This window comes from Neoarius graeffei, chromosome 26, assembly GCF_027579695.1.
Source record: "Neoarius graeffei isolate fNeoGra1 chromosome 26, fNeoGra1.pri, whole genome shotgun sequence".
Taxonomy (NCBI): Eukaryota; Metazoa; Chordata; class Actinopteri; order Siluriformes; family Ariidae; genus Neoarius; species Neoarius graeffei.
The window spans coordinates 36,795,096-36,815,723 of record NC_083594.1 but is presented as its reverse complement, the minus strand read 5'-3'; the positions used below and the strand labels follow the sequence as shown (position 1 = coordinate 36,815,723).

General features: G+C 39.8%; 1 protein-coding gene and 1 long non-coding RNA gene across 2 annotated transcripts; both read left to right on the top strand.

Moving 5' to 3' along the window:
- Window positions 1-7,000: 7,000 nt before the first annotated feature.
- Window positions 7,001-11,503, top strand: LOC132874402 (acidic mammalian chitinase-like). The gene is made up of 11 exons (XM_060910561.1): window positions 7,001-7,025; window positions 7,124-7,153; window positions 8,967-9,171; window positions 9,341-9,397; window positions 9,750-9,915; window positions 10,047-10,171; window positions 10,264-10,387; window positions 10,477-10,659; window positions 10,793-10,909; window positions 11,009-11,135; window positions 11,295-11,503. Exons 1-11 carry the CDS (start codon window positions 7,001-7,003, stop codon window positions 11,501-11,503), a joined length of 1,368 nt encoding a protein of 455 aa, XP_060766544.1.
- A 2,903-nt stretch (window positions 11,504-14,406) lies between these two features.
- On the top strand, window positions 14,407-19,822 carry LOC132874649 (uncharacterized). Its single transcript, XR_009651690.1, has 3 exons — window positions 14,407-14,472; window positions 14,723-14,871; window positions 19,605-19,822. It is a non-coding gene; the product is annotated as an uncharacterized LOC132874649 (long non-coding RNA).
- The last annotated feature ends 806 nt before the right edge of the window (window positions 19,823-20,628 follow it).

Here is a 20,628-nt window from a genome sequence, read left to right as displayed (position 1 = left end):
AATGCTTTCCACTCCGTCCAATTAACAGCACTCAAAGGAGCTTTGTATCCTTTGGCACGAGGATTACGTCCATTCAATGTGTCAAAGAGCCTGTCAATAATCTACAAAAACATATCGGTAACCATAAGGTATCAGGTACATTGTTTAAACACACACTATACTGACTTTACACACATTCACTCCTCTACACTCGCACACACACATAGCTTTTGGCCTTTAATGTAGTATTTGCTTGACTTTCTTCTTTCCTGTACTACAGTTACACCGGATGGATGGGCATGCACTAATTAAAAAACAAACAAACAAACAAACAAACAAACAAAAAGGTACTTGGTTCTAGTATTAGTAATTGTATTACCTCAATGAATTCTGCTGTTGCCTCACAGTCTTTAATATGAGGGTAGCCAAGATCCCTCATTGTGCAGAGAGCCACTGACACAGAGTGACTCAGTGCTTGTGCAGCCAGGTTCACCCTCATTTTGCTATTTTCAAAGTAGACATGCTTGTCTGTAAGCTTATTGGCAGCATGCAGTCCATCCTTTTTTTGCAATTCATGGAGATGATTGATGTACCTCCAATGGATCTTCCCGGTGGATCTGCCAATTGGACTGTATGCCTGTAGAATAAGAATCGGTCACTGGACTGCACTGTACAAACTGCAAAATAAAAACTTTATCTTTTTAAAGTTATCAAGATATTGCGGTCTGTCCATTTCACAGTTATGGACAGACCGCAATATCTTGATAACTTTTAGCAGCAGAGGCATAACTTGTGCAAATAGGTCTACAACAATCCTCATTTACCTGCAACATATTACGTGTCAACTTGAGCATGTGGCAAGCATCCATGATTACAAATACTTTCTCGCCAGTCACCGGGTGTGGGAAACTGGTTTGAAGTGGCTCTCGTGGGTCCCCCTTCAGGTCACACCCAAGTTGGTTGCACATGCTGACATTCGAGGCATGCCCATCCATTGTAACGCATACCACCCGAATACCACGTGCATGCAACTCCTCCAAAGCCTGACTGAGAAGCACCCCTTGTGGTTCTGGAGAGAGAGACTTGGTCAGGAAGTATGCAATGGGAGCCTTCCAATATCCTTGTAGGCCAACCACCATGAACACAAGGGCCTCCGTAGCAACATCAGTCTCACTGTTTCCATCACCCATGTCTACAAAACCAGACATTGACTTCGTATGTGGATTATACTGCACATGTTTTTTGATGGACATGGCATCCAACATGAGAGAAACGCATCCATATGTAGCCAGGTCTTCCTGGCATCGGCTCTCCAGCATATCCATCATCAGTTTGTTCAGGCCAGGCTTGGCATCCACTGAGCGCAACCACCTGTTAAAATAATGATAAAAAGCTTTAACGTGTTATATCAGTATGCAAGGGATAATGGACACACCATTCAAATATCTAAAAATTAATTCATATTCGAGTTTGTACCTACCTTTGCAATGTTTTTGGATGTGGGAGGGGAAAATGTCGAATCTCTCTGAGATATCGGTATGCTTTTGGACCATGAAGATGGAGTGTCAGAGCAAACTCTCTGCAGACCTGTGTATACTCATGGCCCTGCTTTGGAACGAAGTCCAACTTAAGATCTGAAATGTTTTGAGCAAAGTAGAATTAGTCCCCTTCAGATATAAACCAAGTATATTCTAGTTTAAAAATGTGCATGATTTTCTAAGTGCTCATCTTTTCTTACCCGAGTAGAATGAAAGCTTCTCACTGAGCTCTTCATTAATGAGGTTCTTTTCCCTCAAATCCCCCAAAAGACTCTTCACTGTCATCTTTGCCCTCTTTTCTCTGGAGATGGCATTCTTTCGCTCTCGCTCCAGACTTTCTACTCTTGCCAAGGCTTCATTGAGTTTGGTCTTAAGAGCAGAAGGAGACACAGGCAAGGAATAGCTATGGTCCTAGAAGAAAGAGGGATGAACATGGTATGAGTAATTTTTCACTTCACAAATATCACCTTGACACCACTAGTTTATGGCTCACATCCACATTCTTTCTAGTAGTCATCACATATAAAAACAAGTTATTTTTGAGTGTGCCAAATGAGTTGCAGCAAAACAAGTGATATTTTAATATGTCCAGAAACATTAAGATATGACATTTAAATTAGAAATACTCACATCATTAGGCTGAGGTTGTGGGTGTGAGGTTGCCATTTCTGGGGAATCTTCAGAGGCCACATACAGGCTTTCTTCAGCTCTTCTGGCGGTAGATGTAGCCCTGCCCTTCACCAACTGAATTGGAGAAACATCATGAATAATACAATATATAAAAGGATAGGTTTGTTTGACAATATAATGTTTACATGTATGAATGCTAAGAGCCTTATGGTGATACATCTACTTTTTGGAGGTGAACCGGGAAGCTGAAAAGGGATGGAATAGCTCCATGACGTAGTCGGACAATCTGACCCGTCCGATCAAAATCAGCCTGCTTAAAATGTTGACTGCAGACTACTGAATGGTCACTTGCAGTAAATCCTTCTCTCCTCAAAGCCACTTCCCACTTCTTCCTCAAGTCTTTGTCCTTGGGAAACCTTCAAAAGTGTCAAGAGATTGATGACGATGTAAGTGCTAGTTCATTGTGCTGTGGTTTAGTAAAAATAAAGTTGTGGTGTTATGTGGTAGTAAACTCAATCTCCCATGTATGAGGAACAATTTGTTCGCTCACTTCTACTTGAAAAGATCATGGAATGAGATGGCGAAGTGTAATCTTGTAGCATTTCCTCTGTTATTTACAGGTTACTTTAACCGACAAACTTTTTTTTTTGAAACCAAGAAAAATTTGACAGGTTAACGTAGGTTAACAGCCCTACCTCTAACACAATCTAGACTGTACATTTATACCCGTTGGCGTTCACAATCATCATAATTTCTTCATCATTTATTTCGACTTTATCATATTTAATTTCATTCATGTCTATTATTGTCATACTCTTATGTATTAGACTAGTGCTACCTGATGACGATTTAAGTCTCTTAGCTCCTTCTCAGCTCTGGTAATATACTATTTAAAAAAAACAACAAATAGTACGGTAATGTTAAATCTTACTTGTGAAAAGTAATCCCCCTGCTTCTGTTTGAAACGGTTCGCTCGTTTGAGCAGGAGTACGCTGAGCACCAGCCTGGCATCTTGTCGTCTTCTTCAGTCGTGCAGTAATAGACGGTACTTTTTTTTTTATTATTTCCCAAAACATTCAAAATACAAACAAATAGAGCACCATATATATACAGATCCAAAAACATCAAAATAGTAAAACACACACACATAGCAATAAAGTAAAAAAATATGAACAAGAAAGGGGTTACTTAACTATCTTTACATATGTTAATCGAGTAAATCAAAGTCATCCAAAAAAGATATAAAATAACCAACATCCTTATTTTCAACTAACTTTAGAGATTTGGCAAAAAGCTTGAGGTCATTCTTCCAGTATGTAACATAAGGTTTAGTTTTAAAAAAAAAAGACATTTGTGAATAAAGTGTTTACCTAAAAGTAGTAAATTATTAATACCATATTCAATTTTGTTATTATTTAAAAACACTCCAAATTTAATTTCTTTAATGGATAAAGGGGCAAACTGAATCCCCCTAGACTAATAGACGGTACCTTGATATCTCACGCTTTCTCACCACTCCAAGATGGCGACCGTATTTCCCGCGTCAGAACAGCCAATTCTCCATCTATGTATTAGGATGTCTGTGACGGCACCGAATGAATAAATGGTTGGTCTTGCGCATTTCCGGTATTCGTGATGCCAAAATAACGCACGAACCACCGGCAAAGCATGTTCAGAACTTAGTGTGGGATTTTTTTTTTCTGAGAAATCTAAAAAATGTTGACATTATGTACAAAAGCAGTAGGCATTGACAGAAGTTAAAAACCGGTAGTTTAACGCACAAATCGGTAGTGTTGGTGTGTCAGGACCAGCAGGAATGGCTGAAGTGCCCTTGAGCAAGGCACCTAACCTCCAGCTGCTCCCCAGGCTGCCCTGGGTATGTTGTATGTCGCTCTGGATAAAAGCATCTGTTAAATGCCTGTAATGTAAGCTAAATCGGTATTCTCAGCATGGATATTATGGCAGCGGTGAAGAGGCCAAAGAAGACACTGTCAGACAAAGCCAGGAAAAAAAGAGAGAGTGACTGAGCAAGAAACTAGATAAGAAAAACATTTTTGGACTGGCTTAAATAAAAGATAAAAGGCTGCAAGATAGTCGAGCTGCCCTTTTTTTCTGTTGAACTCGACAAAGAAAAGTGAGGCTGATGAGAGAGTGACTGTTTATAGCAACAATAATATGTGATAACAGGAACTTGTTTCACAGATGTTGCACAACATTTAATGTAATGGTAAACTGCTACAAAGTCTGACTTTTTATTCTTTAATTAATAAAAATGTTGGCAAATTGCTGTGGTATAAGAGGAATAAAATATTTGGGGTTGAACTGTTCTAGAAAATTATTCACCTTGGGTTTGGTGTTGGTCCTGCACATTGTCATTACACCACCCTTACATTGATTATTTTCCTTAGATAAAGAGCTAATAGTTAATTGATTTTTTCCTCAGTTAAAGATCATTCAAAAGTATTATTATTATTATTATTATTATTATTATTATTATTAGTAGTAGTAGTAGTAGTAGTAGTATTACATACTAGAATGGCTGGGAGAATATGTAGATATGTATTATGGTAGAAAATGGCAGCATTCAGCTTTTGATGCCTCACAGCTGCAGAATCCTTACTTATGTCAGAGTTACTTTGTGGAATTTTCCATGTTCTCCATGTGTGCATGTCTATTTTTAATGCCTCTTCTGAATTGCCTCCAGGTGTGCATGTGCATGCATATGTCTCTCTCTCTCTCTCTCTCTCTGTATGTGCGTACACGTGTGCATGTGTATGATGCCTTATGGAAAATTGACTGCCTGTCCCATTTGTACTTTTTTCTAGAATCACTGTGACCTTCAAATGAATAAATGGTTATGGACAATGAATGGATGAATAACTACAATTTGATGTTTTAAATAAATGGCATTTGCTGCTCTTTCTGTTCCAAATTTTATATTGCATTAATTTGCAGTAATCACTAGTGATGGGGCAATGAAGGTTTCTGAAACAATGAAGCTTTGAATCCAAATGAGTTGAAAAAAAGGTTAATTACTCAAAGATTTGTTCCATTGGTGGCTGCTAATGGTAAGGAAATTAACAGCAGAGGCCAATACATAGTTATTTATTCATTCATTCATTCCTGTAGAACAGAATAAGCAGCTACAGATGGATTGATTGTGAATAAGGAAAGGAACAGATTGAGCCCCAAGACTGTTGAAAAAATACTTTTCTTAAATAAGTCTTTAAACTCCCCATGTTTTACTCAAACTCCCCATCTCCTACTATCCATCAGTCACATAAACAAATTATATTCTGTTTTTCCATATTATGTGAATAGACTAGAATGAATGAATATTCATTCTAGTCTATTCACATCTCATCTCATTATCTCTAGCTGCTTTATCCTGTTCTACAGGGTCGCAGGCAAGCTGGAGCCTATCCCAGCTGACTACGGGCGAAAGGCGGGGTACACCCTGGACAAGTCGCCAGTTCATCACAGGGCTGGCACATAGACACAGACAACCATTCACACTCACATTCACACCTACGGTCAATTTAGAGTCACCAGTTAACCTAACCTGCATGTCTTTGGACTGTGGGGGAAACCGGAGTACCCGGAGGAAACCCACGTGGACACGGGGAGAACATGCAAACTCCGCACAGAAAGACCTTCACCGGCCACGGGGCTCGAACCCGGACCTTCTTGCTGTGAGGCAACAGCGCTAACCACTACACCACCATGCCGCCCACAAACAATCCTGCCTTTGAAAAACTATGTTCACATAGAACAAAGGAAGTTAGTTTGTTTCATTTGTCTCGATAAAACCTTTGAAAAACTTTGCGCACAAAAACATCACAAAGTGTTTTGAACTGGTTTTAACTGCTTCTGAATCACTGACGACACAGTCACATGAGTGTGCACAGAATGTAGCTTCGGTTGTCACTCAATCATGACTGACACTTCGATTCAAGCTTTGAATCAATGCCTTTGGAAGCACTCCTTCATAGTTTTCAAAGCAAGCTTCAGCACTTCAGGTTCTCCATTACATCACTAGTAATTACTCAGTTATTTTCACTAATTCTCACACATTTCAAAATTGATTATTACTCTCCTATTGTAAATTATTTGATGAGATTACTGTGCAGGCTGAAAATCACACAGGTCAGTAAATTATCTACAAAAATGAATGATAGGACAATGATAAGAGCTTATGCTATCTACAGGCATTCAGGTGACTCAGTGGTTATAAATAAATGCAGAAATGATCATTTAAGCAAACTTACCATAAACGTGTAAAGTAGTGTACCATAAATCATTCAGTGATCATTGTATTTCCTTCTTCCTGATTAGACTTTTAAACACGTATCACCTGCACTTTGGTACCCATTAATAAGACCTAAGTATAAATGAGCTTGAACATGTTCAACTTACTTCAGATGATTCTGTTGGAACGTGACAGGTAAATATATTAATATTAATTGCATGTTTTAGATTTAAAGAAGGATTTTGCATTAGTTGTTGACAAACATGCATGTGTATTTGCCGGGTTAAATGGCTGTGGCTAGGAATGCAACTAATGAATATTACTGGTTAAACATATACCATATAAAAGTGGATAAACATATCAGTAGATTTGTCTTAAGTTTATTTATCTGCACCTGCATACTTAAAAAGAAAATGCTGATATTAAATGTTGATTTTATCCTGAGACATGTTTTACTCATATAAATTTTTATTTTGTTAATACTCTGATAAAACTCATTTATTTTTATATCTAAAATATTTGTATTATTATACATACACACTGACTTCACTAATTATGTCTCTAGGTGGATTTGTAAAACAATCTGAATTTATTCAGCACCACCATGGTCAAATTAACTCTCATAGCAGGTATAAAATCATGACACCAAAATATTTTTTCAACTAGCTGTTCAGTCTTGCCATATTTTACACATATGTTAACATGTTAACATTCTTCTTGTACACAGGACTGGGACTCCTGCTTTCTCTTCAGCTTGGTAATTATGTTCAAATTTCAATTCAAATGAAGTTCTGGTCTTGGGTTAATAAAACCTTGTCATTTATTAATCAAATTTGTGTTGAAACAAGCACACATTTAAGGTATGAACAGATCTATGTCTGATACATGAGACTGTCAAATAATGACTCCGCCTCATCTGTTTGGAATCAAGCCCCCTCTCGCAAATCCCTAATTTGTAGGTCACATTCATATGACGCACCCCAGTTCACATGCAGATATATCTAATGCCTGAAATACACCCTAATTTATAAAGTGGGGTGACAGCCAATAAACAGAAAGCATTTGGCAGGTTAGCTAAGCTGTGGAAAGTCTTCCAAAAAGGAGAAGGGAATATAGATTTCAATTAATCTGAGTTATGGGTGCTTTTGTCCAAGCACAAATTTGTACTCATTACTCTATGCAGGCCTACTGCTATTTGTGTTTGTAACTTTACTTCAGTTATTGAAATTGAATGTAAATTTAATAAATAAACAAACAACAAAAAACCAAGTGGCGGCACAGTGGTGTAGTGGTTAGCGCTGTCGCCTCACAGCAAGAAGGTCCGGGTTCGAGTCCTGTGGCCGGCGAGGGCCTTTCTGTGTGGAGTTTGCATGTTGTATCCGTGTGGGTTTCCTCTGGTTTCCCCTACAGTACAAAGACATGCAGGTTAGGTTAACTGGTGACTCTAAATTGACCGTCGGTGTGAGTGTGAATGGTCGTCTGTGTCTATGTGTCAGCCCTGTGATGACCTGGCGACTTGTCCAGGGTGTACCTCGCCTTTAGCCCGTAGTCAGCTGGGATGGGCTCCAGCTTGCCTGCAACCCTGTAGAACAGGATAAAGCAGCTAGATATAATGAGATGAGATGAAAAAAACAAGTAACATACTTTTTCCTCCTTAAATTTTCACTTTGATCTTGGCTTGACATTTTCACTCCCATTTTTTGCTCATCTGCTATGTTTTAAAACATTAAACATTAAAGTGTTTAAGCATGAATGAAACAACAGGCCAAATTCTCAAGCCCATTTCCTGTATTTCAGTTTGAGGTTCCTGCATGTTCCTGCAATTATCCACATGATTTGCTTATTAATAATAATGCTGCTCTACTTACTATACTTGGTATTATAATTTATTATACAATTTTTGATTATATAACTGCAAGTCATGGGTGGTGCAGTGGTTAGCACTGCCGTGTCACAGTAAGAAGGTTCTGGGTTTGAACTTCACAGCCAACAAGGGGCCTTTTTGTGTGGTGGTTGCATGTTCTCCCCGCATCTGTATGGGTTTCCTCCAGGTGCTCTGGTTTCCCCCACAGTTCAAAGACATGAAGATTAGGTAAAATACCCAGCCACTGGGGTTGCACAAGCGAGTGCATACTTATAGCCGGTCCCAAGCCCAGATAGATTGGGGAGGGTTGTGTCAGGAAGGGCATCTGGTGTAAAAGTTATGCCAGATTAAAATGTGTGGAAAAGATCCACTGTGGTGACCCCTAATGGGAGCAGCTGAAAGAAGAACTGCAAATCAATCATTTTTCAGGTTATTAAACCTGTACATTAAAATTTACACACACTCCAACTGGATGTGACTTTGGTCACATCGATAGGCCAGAGATGAACTCGATGAGTAAGGAAATTGACATTAGAACTTGCATACAGTCCTTTCATGATCAGATTTATTCATATGGAACTTTAATGAATATGGGCCATTACATTTGTGTGTTCATTTGTGAATAAGATTTTGTTTTGCTTAATGTGTTCTGGATATGATTTAAGGTGACAAAGACTGTTACAGAAAATAACTGTTCCTCTCACAGCCAATTCTACAAAGCTGGTGTGCTATTTCACTAACTGGTCCCAGTACAGGCCTAGCAATGGCCGTTTCACTCCTGAGAATGTTGATCCCTTCCTCTGCACACATGTCATCTATGCATTGGCAACCATCAACCCAGACAATCAGCTTACTTCTATTGAATGGACTGATGAAGAAATGTACAAGAAACTGAACAACCTGAAAACTGTGTAAGTGAGACTAAACATTCTAAAATAATTTAATATTCCTTTAATAGGCTATTCATAATTGAAATTAATCATATAGTATGTTTTATGCAATAGAGAACAATGAAATGCAATAATATATGGGATATATTATCAATGTAATACTTTTATTTGCTATTTCTTTCTTTTGCAGAAACCCTTCTTTGAAGACGCTGCTGTCAGTTGGAGGCTTGTACAATGGCATCAGCCCGTAGGTACCCCCAGTGAAATGACAACCAGCCATCACTCACAATTTTTCATCTATGTTGTAATGATGAAACTGAACATGTTATTTTGTCAAGCTGAAGCTTTTGAAAGCAAGGGCTTAGCAAACTTGATCTATTAGTCTCATTTAAAAATCAAACTGTTGGGGCTCCTGAAGAGAACAAGAGAAAAGGGTTCACTCTATTGTCAAGCAATTGCAAGTTCAAATCCTGATTATGCCACAGACATCAGTGTCTGGGCCTGTGCTCTCGGAGTATGAGACATGGCATAAAGTTTACAAATAGAAGAGTCTTTCTTTGGAGAGTCACATTAAACAGAGATCACCTTTTCTGTCGTAGGTACAGTAATATGGTGGCCACTCCAGAAAATCGTCGAACCTTCATCCGTTCTGCTCTTCTTTTCCTCCGGGCTCATGATTTTGATGGCTTAGATCTAGCCTGGGAGTTCCCTGGACAGAATGGTAGTCCTGCTGAGGACAAGCAGAGGTTTGCTGCACTGATAAAAGTGAGTAGATTATATATGGAGCTGAATGATTATTGCTATATGGCGCTAATATATAGTACATGGAATTGTCAGTTTCCTGTGCTTGCCAGTGATTTGATGCCATATGTATTGTTAAACCTTTCATTCTGCAGGAGCTGAAGCAAGCCATTATACAGGAAGCCATAGACACCAAAAAGACCCAGCTTCTGCTTTCAATCAAAGCAGGAGCCCTTAGGCCCACCATTGATGCAGCTTATGAGGTCCCTGAAATAACAAGGTATTCCAGAGATATCAGAGACCTTCAGTCACTGAGGAAAATATAGGTTGGTTATTATAAAAGGTTTGTCATTACATTTTTTGCTGTTGCAGTGAAGTAGACTTTCTCAATCTTATGACTTATGACTACCACGGTTCATGGGAAAAGGTTACAGGCCACAACAGTCCTCTTTTCAAGAGTTCTCTAGATCAAGGAACTCACACCCAACACAATATTGTAAGAGAAAATTCTTATGATCCACTTAAACATGATCAACTTAAAATATACCTTCTTGTTTTGGGACTGAATTCTCTCACTTTGTTCAGGATGCTACTGTGCATTACTGGCTGAGCAAAGGGGCTCCAGCTGAAAAGCTGCTTCTGGGTTTCTCCACATATGGACGCACTTTCCGACTTACCACCTCCTCAACAGGCCTCGGTGCACCAACCAATGGCCCAGCTGATGCTGGCCCTTACACACGTGATCCTGGCTACTGGTCCTATTATGAGGCAATTGAGTTTAGGTTCTTTATTTAAGACTAACTCTGTTTTTTTAAAGTAATTCAATGATAATAAATCTATAAGCCATATATAAACATAGTGAGGAAATTATAAAAATAGTTATGCTTTTTTAAATTCACAGATCTGTACCTTTGTATCAGCGGCCAAGGTAGTATGGATATCTGAGCAGAGTGTTCCATATGCCACTCATGGAAGAGCTTGGGTGGGCTATGACAATCAAGAAAGTTTTGCTGCCAAGGTAAATAAGGCTATTTGAACCAAATTTTTCCATAAATTACTTTCCATGTCAACACATACATTTATGTTATAAAATCTTTGTTTAATCATTTTCTTTTAGGTGCAGTGGCTCACATCCATGAACCTAGGTGGGGCATCAGTATGGGCCCTTGACTTGGATGACTTTGGAGGACATTTCTGCTCAGAGGGAGATTACCCTCTTGTTAACCACCTACGCAAGTCGCTGGGTAAATAAATGCTTGCTCAATATGCAGGTTTCATACCTAAATTTAATTTGACTATGTTTTTAGTTTATGGCCTAAAGTCAAAAGGGCAAAATTGAAATCAGTTGAAGAGGTGGTTTTTCAACTCTTAAGCTATTATATAACAGCGTAAAACTCTTACAGGTTTCCCTCCAAAACCAACCACCACTCGTCCCCCAACTACTACCCCAGACCCTATTCATGGCTTTTGCTCTGGAAAACCTGATGGTTTATACCCAAACCCTGCTGATGCCACCACCTACTTCCAGTGCTTCCGTGGAAACACTTACTTGCACAGGTGCCAACCAGGCCTGGTATATGTTGATGCCTGCAAATGCTGCAACTGGCCATAAGAAGACAGAAGACATGTCAAAACATTCACTAGAATCAAAGCCATGATCCTCCACACAATATGCATCATGTCTTTCAGTATATATACTGTACATTTGATCAATTTTTTACCACTTGCATATCACTGTTAAGATGAAAACTTTGTGTGGGCAGTCACAAATACAAACTACAGAACTCGTTTTCCTGTTTCTGGTTTGATATCAAGTGCTAGAGACAAAAAGACCTCACTTTAACTGCATTTGTTTAATTTCACAAGCAAGTTGTACATTTTACAAAATACATAAAGAAATAATTAAACTTTAAAAAAAAATAACTGAAAGGTTATTTGAATTCAATTTGTAAGGTATGACCTTTTGTGACATTACTTCCTAAATAAAATGTTATTTTTAAAGCAACTTTCTTTTATGCACAGTAGATGTTTTTCACAGCTTAAAACAGCATCATACTAAAATAATTAAAAAAAAGTAATAGCAGTATGAATGACATCAGAAAACAGAAAAGAAAAAAAGCATGTACAAATGTATGATTTTTTTAAAGCCACCTTTTGGTGAAGTAGCTTCATCTCACACTGAAGAAACAGAAAAAAATCCAACCTTTAATTCAAATAAATTTATTCAGAGAAAAGCAAAATCCCTCATCAGGAAAGGTACTTTGTACAATTTCCCTTTGCCAGTAAAACAGCACAGAGTCTTCTCCTATAAGATTTTACAAGGTTGGAGAATACAGACCAATGCATCTGAGACTCTTTACCACCCACGTGCAATGAACCGGTGCTACAGGTGCTCTAGCCCCTGCCCCTTTTCTGTTTGCTGTCCAAAGTGCCCTTTTCATCGGGACTGTTTTGTTGTTTTGGTTTTAATATTTGTAAAAGATAAGTTAGCTCCAACATAAATTTTCTCTACAATTTGACAATAATATATGAAATTATAGATTTATAAAATAACGTTTTTCTATGTAAATGCGGGCATCAATCCGTGACGTCATGCATTCAGTGAACCTCCGTGCAAAAGCGCATGCAGGCGGTTGACAGTGGGAGACGGTGCGAGGAACGGCATGGTAAGGTCACACTGAAAGTCTCCTTTCATTTCTTATCTGAACATGCAATATTGTGCAGCTTAGAACACAACAGTAAATGCGTAGGGTTGTTTATCATTTAATGAAGCCGCCTAGGCTATATTTAAACCGTTTGCTCCATCCATTTCATTAATGTGGCAGATTCGGAAACTTTAGTTTGAACGACGGCGTTAATAACCTATTCTAGCAGCTTTGAAAACTTAAGGCTGAATGACGATGTCCACAGCATATTCTATCAAGACACACAGAATGTTCAGTTGCAATTGAAATTTAGTTTTGAATAAAGTTAACTTGTGTGAAAAATTTGTTCCAAGTGCCCTTTTTTGAATGTTGAGCCCCTGCTCCTCCAAAGGTCTTTGCACGGCCCTGCTCTTTACAGAATCTCTCCAGATTGTCCAGGGTCCTAGGCCCTCTCTTGTGCACTCTCTTCTTCAGATCACCCCACAGGTTTTCGAAGGGGTTCAGGTCAGGGGACCGAGATGGTCATGGCTGAAGCTTGATTCTGTGGCCAGCTAACCATTTTTGTGTTGATTTGGACGTATGCCTCAGATCATTATCCTGCTAAAAGATCCAATGATGTCCCAGTTTTAGTTTCCTGGCAGAGGCAGACAGATTTTGATTTAAAATGTCCTAGTATTTCGTAGAGTCCATGGTACCATGTACCTTAACAAGGTTTTCAGGGCCTTTGGAGGAAAAAACGGCCCCAAAACATCATGGAACTTCCACCATATTTTAGAGCTGGGATAAGATTCTTTTCATTATAGTCATCTTTCGTTCTACACCAAACCCACCTTGAGTGTTTATTGCCAAAAAGCTCCATTTTTGTTATACCAGACCACAGATGTCACATCTGTGTGTGTTTACACTTGGTGCACCTCGAACAGTCACTTGCATCCACATGCATTTGTGCTCTGAGCGAGCAGCATGTACCTCAAGGACTAATTATAATGTACATGTTCCTGATCAGAGGGCAACATGGCGCGGGCATATAAGGACTCAAAACTCATACATACCTTGTGAAGTAATACGCTCAGTGGCTAGTGCCTGACCTTACTGAGCCTTTTGTTGATATTGTTATTCTGGTTTTCAACTCACGTTTATATTTTGGATTCTGCCTTTTGTCTCTGCCACAGCTAGTCTGTTTGTGCCTGTCTTCTGTTGTTGATTCTGTCTCATGTTTTAGATTGTATACCTCCTTCTTGTTTTTATAATAAACGCACTTCTATTGATTACAACCATCTCCCGCCAAGCTTACTGACAGATTACTTTGGCATATAATGGATGTAGTGGAAGAAAGCAGGCAGGCTGCACAACGCCATGCCCAGGTTTCCATCCCTCAGCCTGGATTGATATGGTTTCTCCAGCAGCTAGGGTTGGGTGTACTGGCACTCTATGATGAAGTGGACTTTCCCCCAACTGGGTTCCTGCTACAATATGCTCTCTCTTATTCAGAACTGGTGCAGCACAAACCTTTAGAGCACATCTGGGTTGGGCCCACATGCCAGTGGGCTGAGTACCTGGTCATGGTTGAGCACCCATGCCTACGGTGGCCGACAAGGGTCAAACGGACGGCAACAGCCCAATACGTCTCAGTTCGAGAAAACAGCTTCAAGTACAGAAACGATGAAAAATCACAAACTCAAATACAAGTCTAAACGAGGTCTAAGTGAAAAAACGTGCTGCAAAAAACAAAGACAAATGCATCATCGTCAAACGCGATGCAAATAGAGAAACGATCTGCAAACGAAAAACACTGCATTACCTGTCACTCCAAATGGAGATGCTCCAAACCTGCAGGGGGCGCTCTCAGCGTCACAGCTCAATAGAGAGACACACGGGATGGAGAGAGACAGAACAGCTGACAACCACAACGGTGCATTAAAATACAACGGGAACGGTAATGTGACTTTTACTTGATTAGAGATATATTTATATCACTGTACAACGCTGTACATTACGTGACGTTTATTTTATTGTATTTTTTACCAGACATTACAAGGCTGCGCATTTGCATGTAGATTAGCCTGCTTAGTAAGACAAGATGATTAGAGATTGATTGATATAAAACACCCGTTTTAATACTACATTAAAAAGCCCTCTTATCACAATCTTCCATACCTAAACCCTGTCTTTTTTTCCTTTTGCAGATGTACTGTCCATTCTGTGGATCTGTGCTTACAGGTTCCCCTGCCTTTTGCTGTGCATGTGGCAAAAACAACTTTTTTAAAGCATTTCAAAGAAGAGACGCCTGCCACTCATGCACAAATTGATGTTGCACAACCTACCACCAGTGCAGGTAAACAGATTCATGATTTTGTAACATAAAATGCTTGAAATGTTCAGATTGTGTTCTTGTATATACAAAATCACTTCTCTCTATCACTATCCTAGTTCAGTAACTGGCATTTAAGGTGTACTAAAATGTCCTGCAGAAAGTAATTTTGTGTGAACATAATTAAATGTAAACTCAATAAGAGCATTGAATTTTTCTTTTTCCCAGAGGGAAACTCAAGCATACAGACATTTTTTTAAGTTTAGGGCAGTTAAAGAAAGGGAGAGAAAGTCTCTCTTTTCAAAGAAACGTCAGACCTCTCAGAGTGAAAAGAGACAGAAACCAGTGAAGGTATGAACTGTTGTTAACATTACATAGGTTGTTGCATAGTTTGTTGAGATTTAGCTGTCAGTGCAGACCTCATATCGATTTGTCATGTTGTATCAATTTCCATTTTATTTACTATGTTATTTGTTGGGCGGCACGGTGGTGTAGTGGTTAGCTCTGTCGCCTCACAGCAAGAAGGTACAGGTTCGAGCCCCGTGGCCGGCAAGGGCCTTTCTGTGCGGAGTTTGTATGTTCTCCCTGTGTCCACGTGGGTTTCCTCCGGGTGCTCTGGTTTCCCCCACAGTCCAAAGATCAAATCAAATCAAGTTTATTTGTACAGCGCTTTTAACAATAAACATTGTCGCAAAGCAGCTTTACAGAATTTGAATGACTTAAAACATGAGCTAATTTTTATCCCTAATCTATCCCCAATGAGCAAGCCTGTGGCGACGGTGGCAAGGAAAAACTCCCTCAGACGACATGAGGAAGAAACCTCGAGAGGAACCAGACTCAAAAGGGAACCCATCCTCATTTGGGCAACAACAGACAGCCTGACTATAATATTAACAGTTTTAACAGGTATAACCCTCAACTGTCCTCATGGGGCCGTCCTTCACAGGAGTGGGGCGATAAAACTCCGACCAGACACAGGGCACCAGGATGGATCAAGCAGGTCCGAGGGGCAGAAGAGGCCAGCATCTCAATCCCAGGATCAACATGTAACTCAGAGGGACAGATGGGGGGAGAGAGAAAGAAAACACGTTGTTAGGTATGCCCTAAAAATGACAAGTATTAAATCTGTGTGGTAGGCTCACAGAGACGAGAGTCTTTACATCAGGCATGACGCACAATGGCATGTTAATATGGTAAAAAATATATCATGACCTGCTCTGGCTGGATGCTTGATTGGGTGATGGGAGCACACTCCTCAGCAATGATGAGATGCAGATGGGACCCTTAGGCCTGGCCAAGACAATTCAGTTACATTTCACCGGGTCTGGGACATGCGACAGAACGTCTGACGGCCGATTCCCTGCAGGCTACGATAGCCAGTCGAGGTCCCCACCGTCTCCACCAAAAGATTTCCTGTTGACTCCATGTAACTCAGAGGGACAGATTTGGGGTGGGGGGGGGGGGGGGGGGGGAAGAGAAAGAAAACACAGGTGGTTAGGTATGCCCAATGTCACCTGAATAAGTAGGAACAGTATACATATTGCACCGAGTACAAGCAGGGACTCCGGCAACTAACTATGACAGCATAACTAAAAGGAGAGAGCCAGAAGGTAACACAGGCATGAGGGAGCCCCGGGACATAAAGCAGCCAGCCACTGCACCGTCAACAAACTCGAGTGAGCAAGCGAGTGGGGACTGACAGCATCCATACATCCCAGTTTACCAAAACACTCTATGTCTGAGGACCCTCCAGATCTACTCCTTTACCTCATAAACACCATTAACAAAAGGCTTGACTAAACAGATATGTTTTCAGCCTAGACTTAAATGCTGAGACTGTGTCTGATTCCCGAACATTACTTGGAAGGCTGTTCCATAACAGTGGGGCTTTGTAAGAAAAGGCTCTGCCCCCTGATGTAGCCTTCACTATACGAGGTACCAGCAGATAGCCTGCACCTTTTGATCTAAGTAGGCGTGGCGGGTCATAGAGGAGCAGAAGTTCACTCAGGTACTGTGGTGCGAGACCATTTAGTGCTTTAAAGGTCAATAGTAGTATTTTATAATCAATACGAAATTTGATTGGGAGCCAATGCAGTGTGGATAAGACAGGCGTGATGTGGTCATATTTTCTAGTTCTAGTAAGGACTCTTGCTGCGGCATTTTGAACTAACTGGAGCTTGTTTATGCACTTATTGGAACATCCAGACAGTAAGGCATTACAATAATCCAACCTGGAGGTAACGAAAGCATGGACTAGTTTTTCTGCATCATGCAATGACATTAAATTTCTTATCTTTGCAATATTTCTGAGATGAAAGAAAGCTATCCGGGTGATGTTATCAATGTGAGTTTCGAATGAAAGACTGGGGTCAATAATCACTCCGAGGTCTTTTACTGCTGCACGTGAAGAAACAGAAAGGCCATCCAGAGTTACTGTGTAATCAGAAAACTTACTTCTAGCTTTATGTGGTCCTAGCACAAGTACTTCAGTCTTGTCAGAGTTAAGCAGAAGGAAATTTATAAGCATCCAGTGTCTAATGTCCTTAACACATTCCTCAATTTTATTAAGCTGGTGTCTCTCATCAGGTTTTGCAGAGACATACAACTGTGTGTCATCAGCATAACAGTGGAAACTAATACAATGTTTACGAATAATATCGCCCAAAGGTAACATATATAGAGAAAAAAGCAGTGGACCCAAGACAGAACCTTGTGGAACACCAAACTTTACCTCGGTACGTCTAGAAATATCACCATTTATATCGACATACTGATAACGATCAGTTAGATAAGACCTGAGCCAGGAGAGGGCCATTCCCTTAACTCCCACAACATTTTCTAGTCTATCCAGAAGAATGGAATGATCAATGGTATCAAATGCTGCACTAAGGTCAAGCAACACAAGTAGCGAGACACAGCCCTGATCAGACGCCAACAGTAGGTCGTTTACTACTTTAACCAGAGCTGTCTCTGTGCTATGATGAGGTCTAAATCCTGACTGATACATTTCATGGATGTTATTCCTATGTAAATATGAGCATAACTGCTGTGCCACAGCTTTTTCAAGGATCTTGGAGATAAAGGGGAGGTTTGATATTGGCCGATAATTGGACAGCTGACAGGGATCAAGGTCAGGTTTTTTAATCAGGGGTTTGATAACTGCTAGTTTAAAGGATTTGGGTACATAGCCAATCATAAGAGAAGAATTTATTATTTTTAGAAGCGGTTCAATTACTCCAGGCATTATCTGTTTGAATAGATGTGTCGGTAAGGGATCTAGTACGCAAGTTGAGGCTTTTGATGTAGAGATTAATGAGAGTAATTCAGTTTCTTTTAGGGGAGTAAAACATTCTAACTGATGATCTGATAGAGTTATATTGTTAACTACAAGGTCGCTTTCATTGTCTAACCTTAAATTAGTAGTTTGAATTTTTTGTCGGATATTCTCAATTTTGTCATTAAAAAAATTCATGAAGTCGTTGCTACTACATACTGCAGGTGTGCATGTGTTGATAGTGGACTTATTCCTGGTTAATTTTGCTACAGTATTAAATAGGAATCTAGGATTATTTTTGTTATCTTCTATTAGGGAGGAGAGATATGTTGATCTCGCAGCACTAAGAGCTTTTTTATACTTCAGGAAGCTCTCCTTCCACGCCAATTTGAACACTACCAATTTTGTTTGACGCCATTTACGTTCCAATTTTTGAGTGGTCTGTTTTAATGTGCGAGTGTCATCATTATACCAGGGTGCTAATTTTTTGTCTCTGACCATTTTCCTTTTTAGAGGAGCTACATTATCTAAAGTATGGCGGAATGTTGACTCTAAGCATTCAGTTGCCTGATCGAGTTCTGCAGGGGCTGACAATGACCCAATCAAAGTTGATAACTCTGGGAGATCATTTATAAAGCTCTGTGCAGTAGTTGACGTGAAAGTACGTTTAATACAGTAGCGTGGTGAGGTGCATATATTATTACTCAGACATATTTTGAATGAGATGAGACAATGATCTGAGATAACTTCAGACTGTGGAAGTATGACTATATTGTCTACGTTTAATCTGAATGTTAGTATTAGATCAAGGGTGTGACCACCATTATGGGTCGGTCCTATGACATTCTGCTTAATCCCGACTGAATCTAAGATGGACACAAACGCTGTTTTTAAAGGGTCTTCTGGGTTATCAAAGTGAATATTAAAATCTCCGACAACTAAAGCTTTGTCTAAGGAAATAACCAAATCTGAGATAAAATCTGCAAATTCAGAAAGAAACTCAGAATATGGCCCCGGGGGCCTGTAAATAATAAGCAAATAATAAATAATAAGCAATTCAATAAGCAATAAGCAATTCAAAGACATTCAGGTTAGGTTAACTGGTGACTCTAAATTGACCATAGGTGTGAATGTGAGTGTGAATGGTTGTCTGTGTCTATGTGTCAGCCCTGTGATGACCTGGCGACTTGTCCAGGGTGTACCCCGCCTTTCGCCCGTAGTCAGCTGGGATAGGCTCCAGCTTGCCTGCGACCCTGTAGAACAGGATAAAGCGGCTAGAGATAATGAGATGAGAATGAGATGTTGGCATTATGAGGTTGACAGGTGACTCCCTAAAACCTGTAAGAGGGAAGTCACTCCCTCTTGACATTCAGCCTCACTGGTCATCAGAGCAGCTATTGGCTTCTTCTGCTGTTAAAAAACAAATAGATTTTAACCAGGACATGCAGGATGTTGTCCATGTTTTGTTGTACCCTGATGGCAGACAAGTGATAAACATCCCAGGAACAGATGACCCTTTCACTGTCCAGAAGTACAAGGAGGCAATAGGGAAGGCCTACCAGAAGATAACACTATACATTTGCACAGCAGAGGATTTTGAAACCAGTTGTAAGTGTTCCATTTCGTATTTCATTCATGGTTTGATTTTCAGAGTCTTTCCACTTATATCTTATCTGTGCAAGATACATTCTGCCAATTACTCAAAACATTACTGTAATTTTTGTTTAAATGCATTTCATGTAATGTTTTTGGATTGTGATTCAATCTAAAATGTTATAATTTAATGATAAATGTAATTTGTTGTTCATCAAAGAGCAATAAACATGCAAGGACCACAATGTTCTATTGTCTGTTTTAAAGTCCATTTTATGTCTTTTCTAGCTTGTAAAACACTACGAAAAAAAATACATATAATGACACCTTTGTTTGCGAAAATATGACCACCAGCTTTCAATTCTTTGGTTTGCCGTTGAAGAGCCATACAAATGACTGGCAGCCCCAGCATAGTAGTCAGCATGAGATGATCTTAAGGTACAATGAATTGCCGCCATTCTGCCATTTTCAGTATCACAATCAGTGCGAAGTCACATTGGAATGATTCCACATTCTGACAGACAGTTCAGATAATTCTGGGCAATGACCACTGGGTCATTGTTGCTTGCTCCACATCTCAACCACAGTACTTTTCGAGAGTATTCATCTATGCAGCCACTTATTCCAAAACCGTACGGCTTTAACTTATCATATCCGTCCACATGCCAGACATGGTTTGGTCCATCAGAACTATAAACTCTTTACAAATTTTCTGCTTGCACGAAGTTGAATTCCTTGTGGATCAAGTTCTCTCATCAGGGCCATAACATCATCCCTCTTAACAGTCAGAGAGTACTTTAGGTGCAGTGTCTGCCACATTGAACGGTAGCCATAGTGTTGACCTGGACCCTTTAACTCTTCCTGTATGGCAGCATGAACGGTGGCAAGAGGAGAGTAGTCTTTTTGCCCGGATT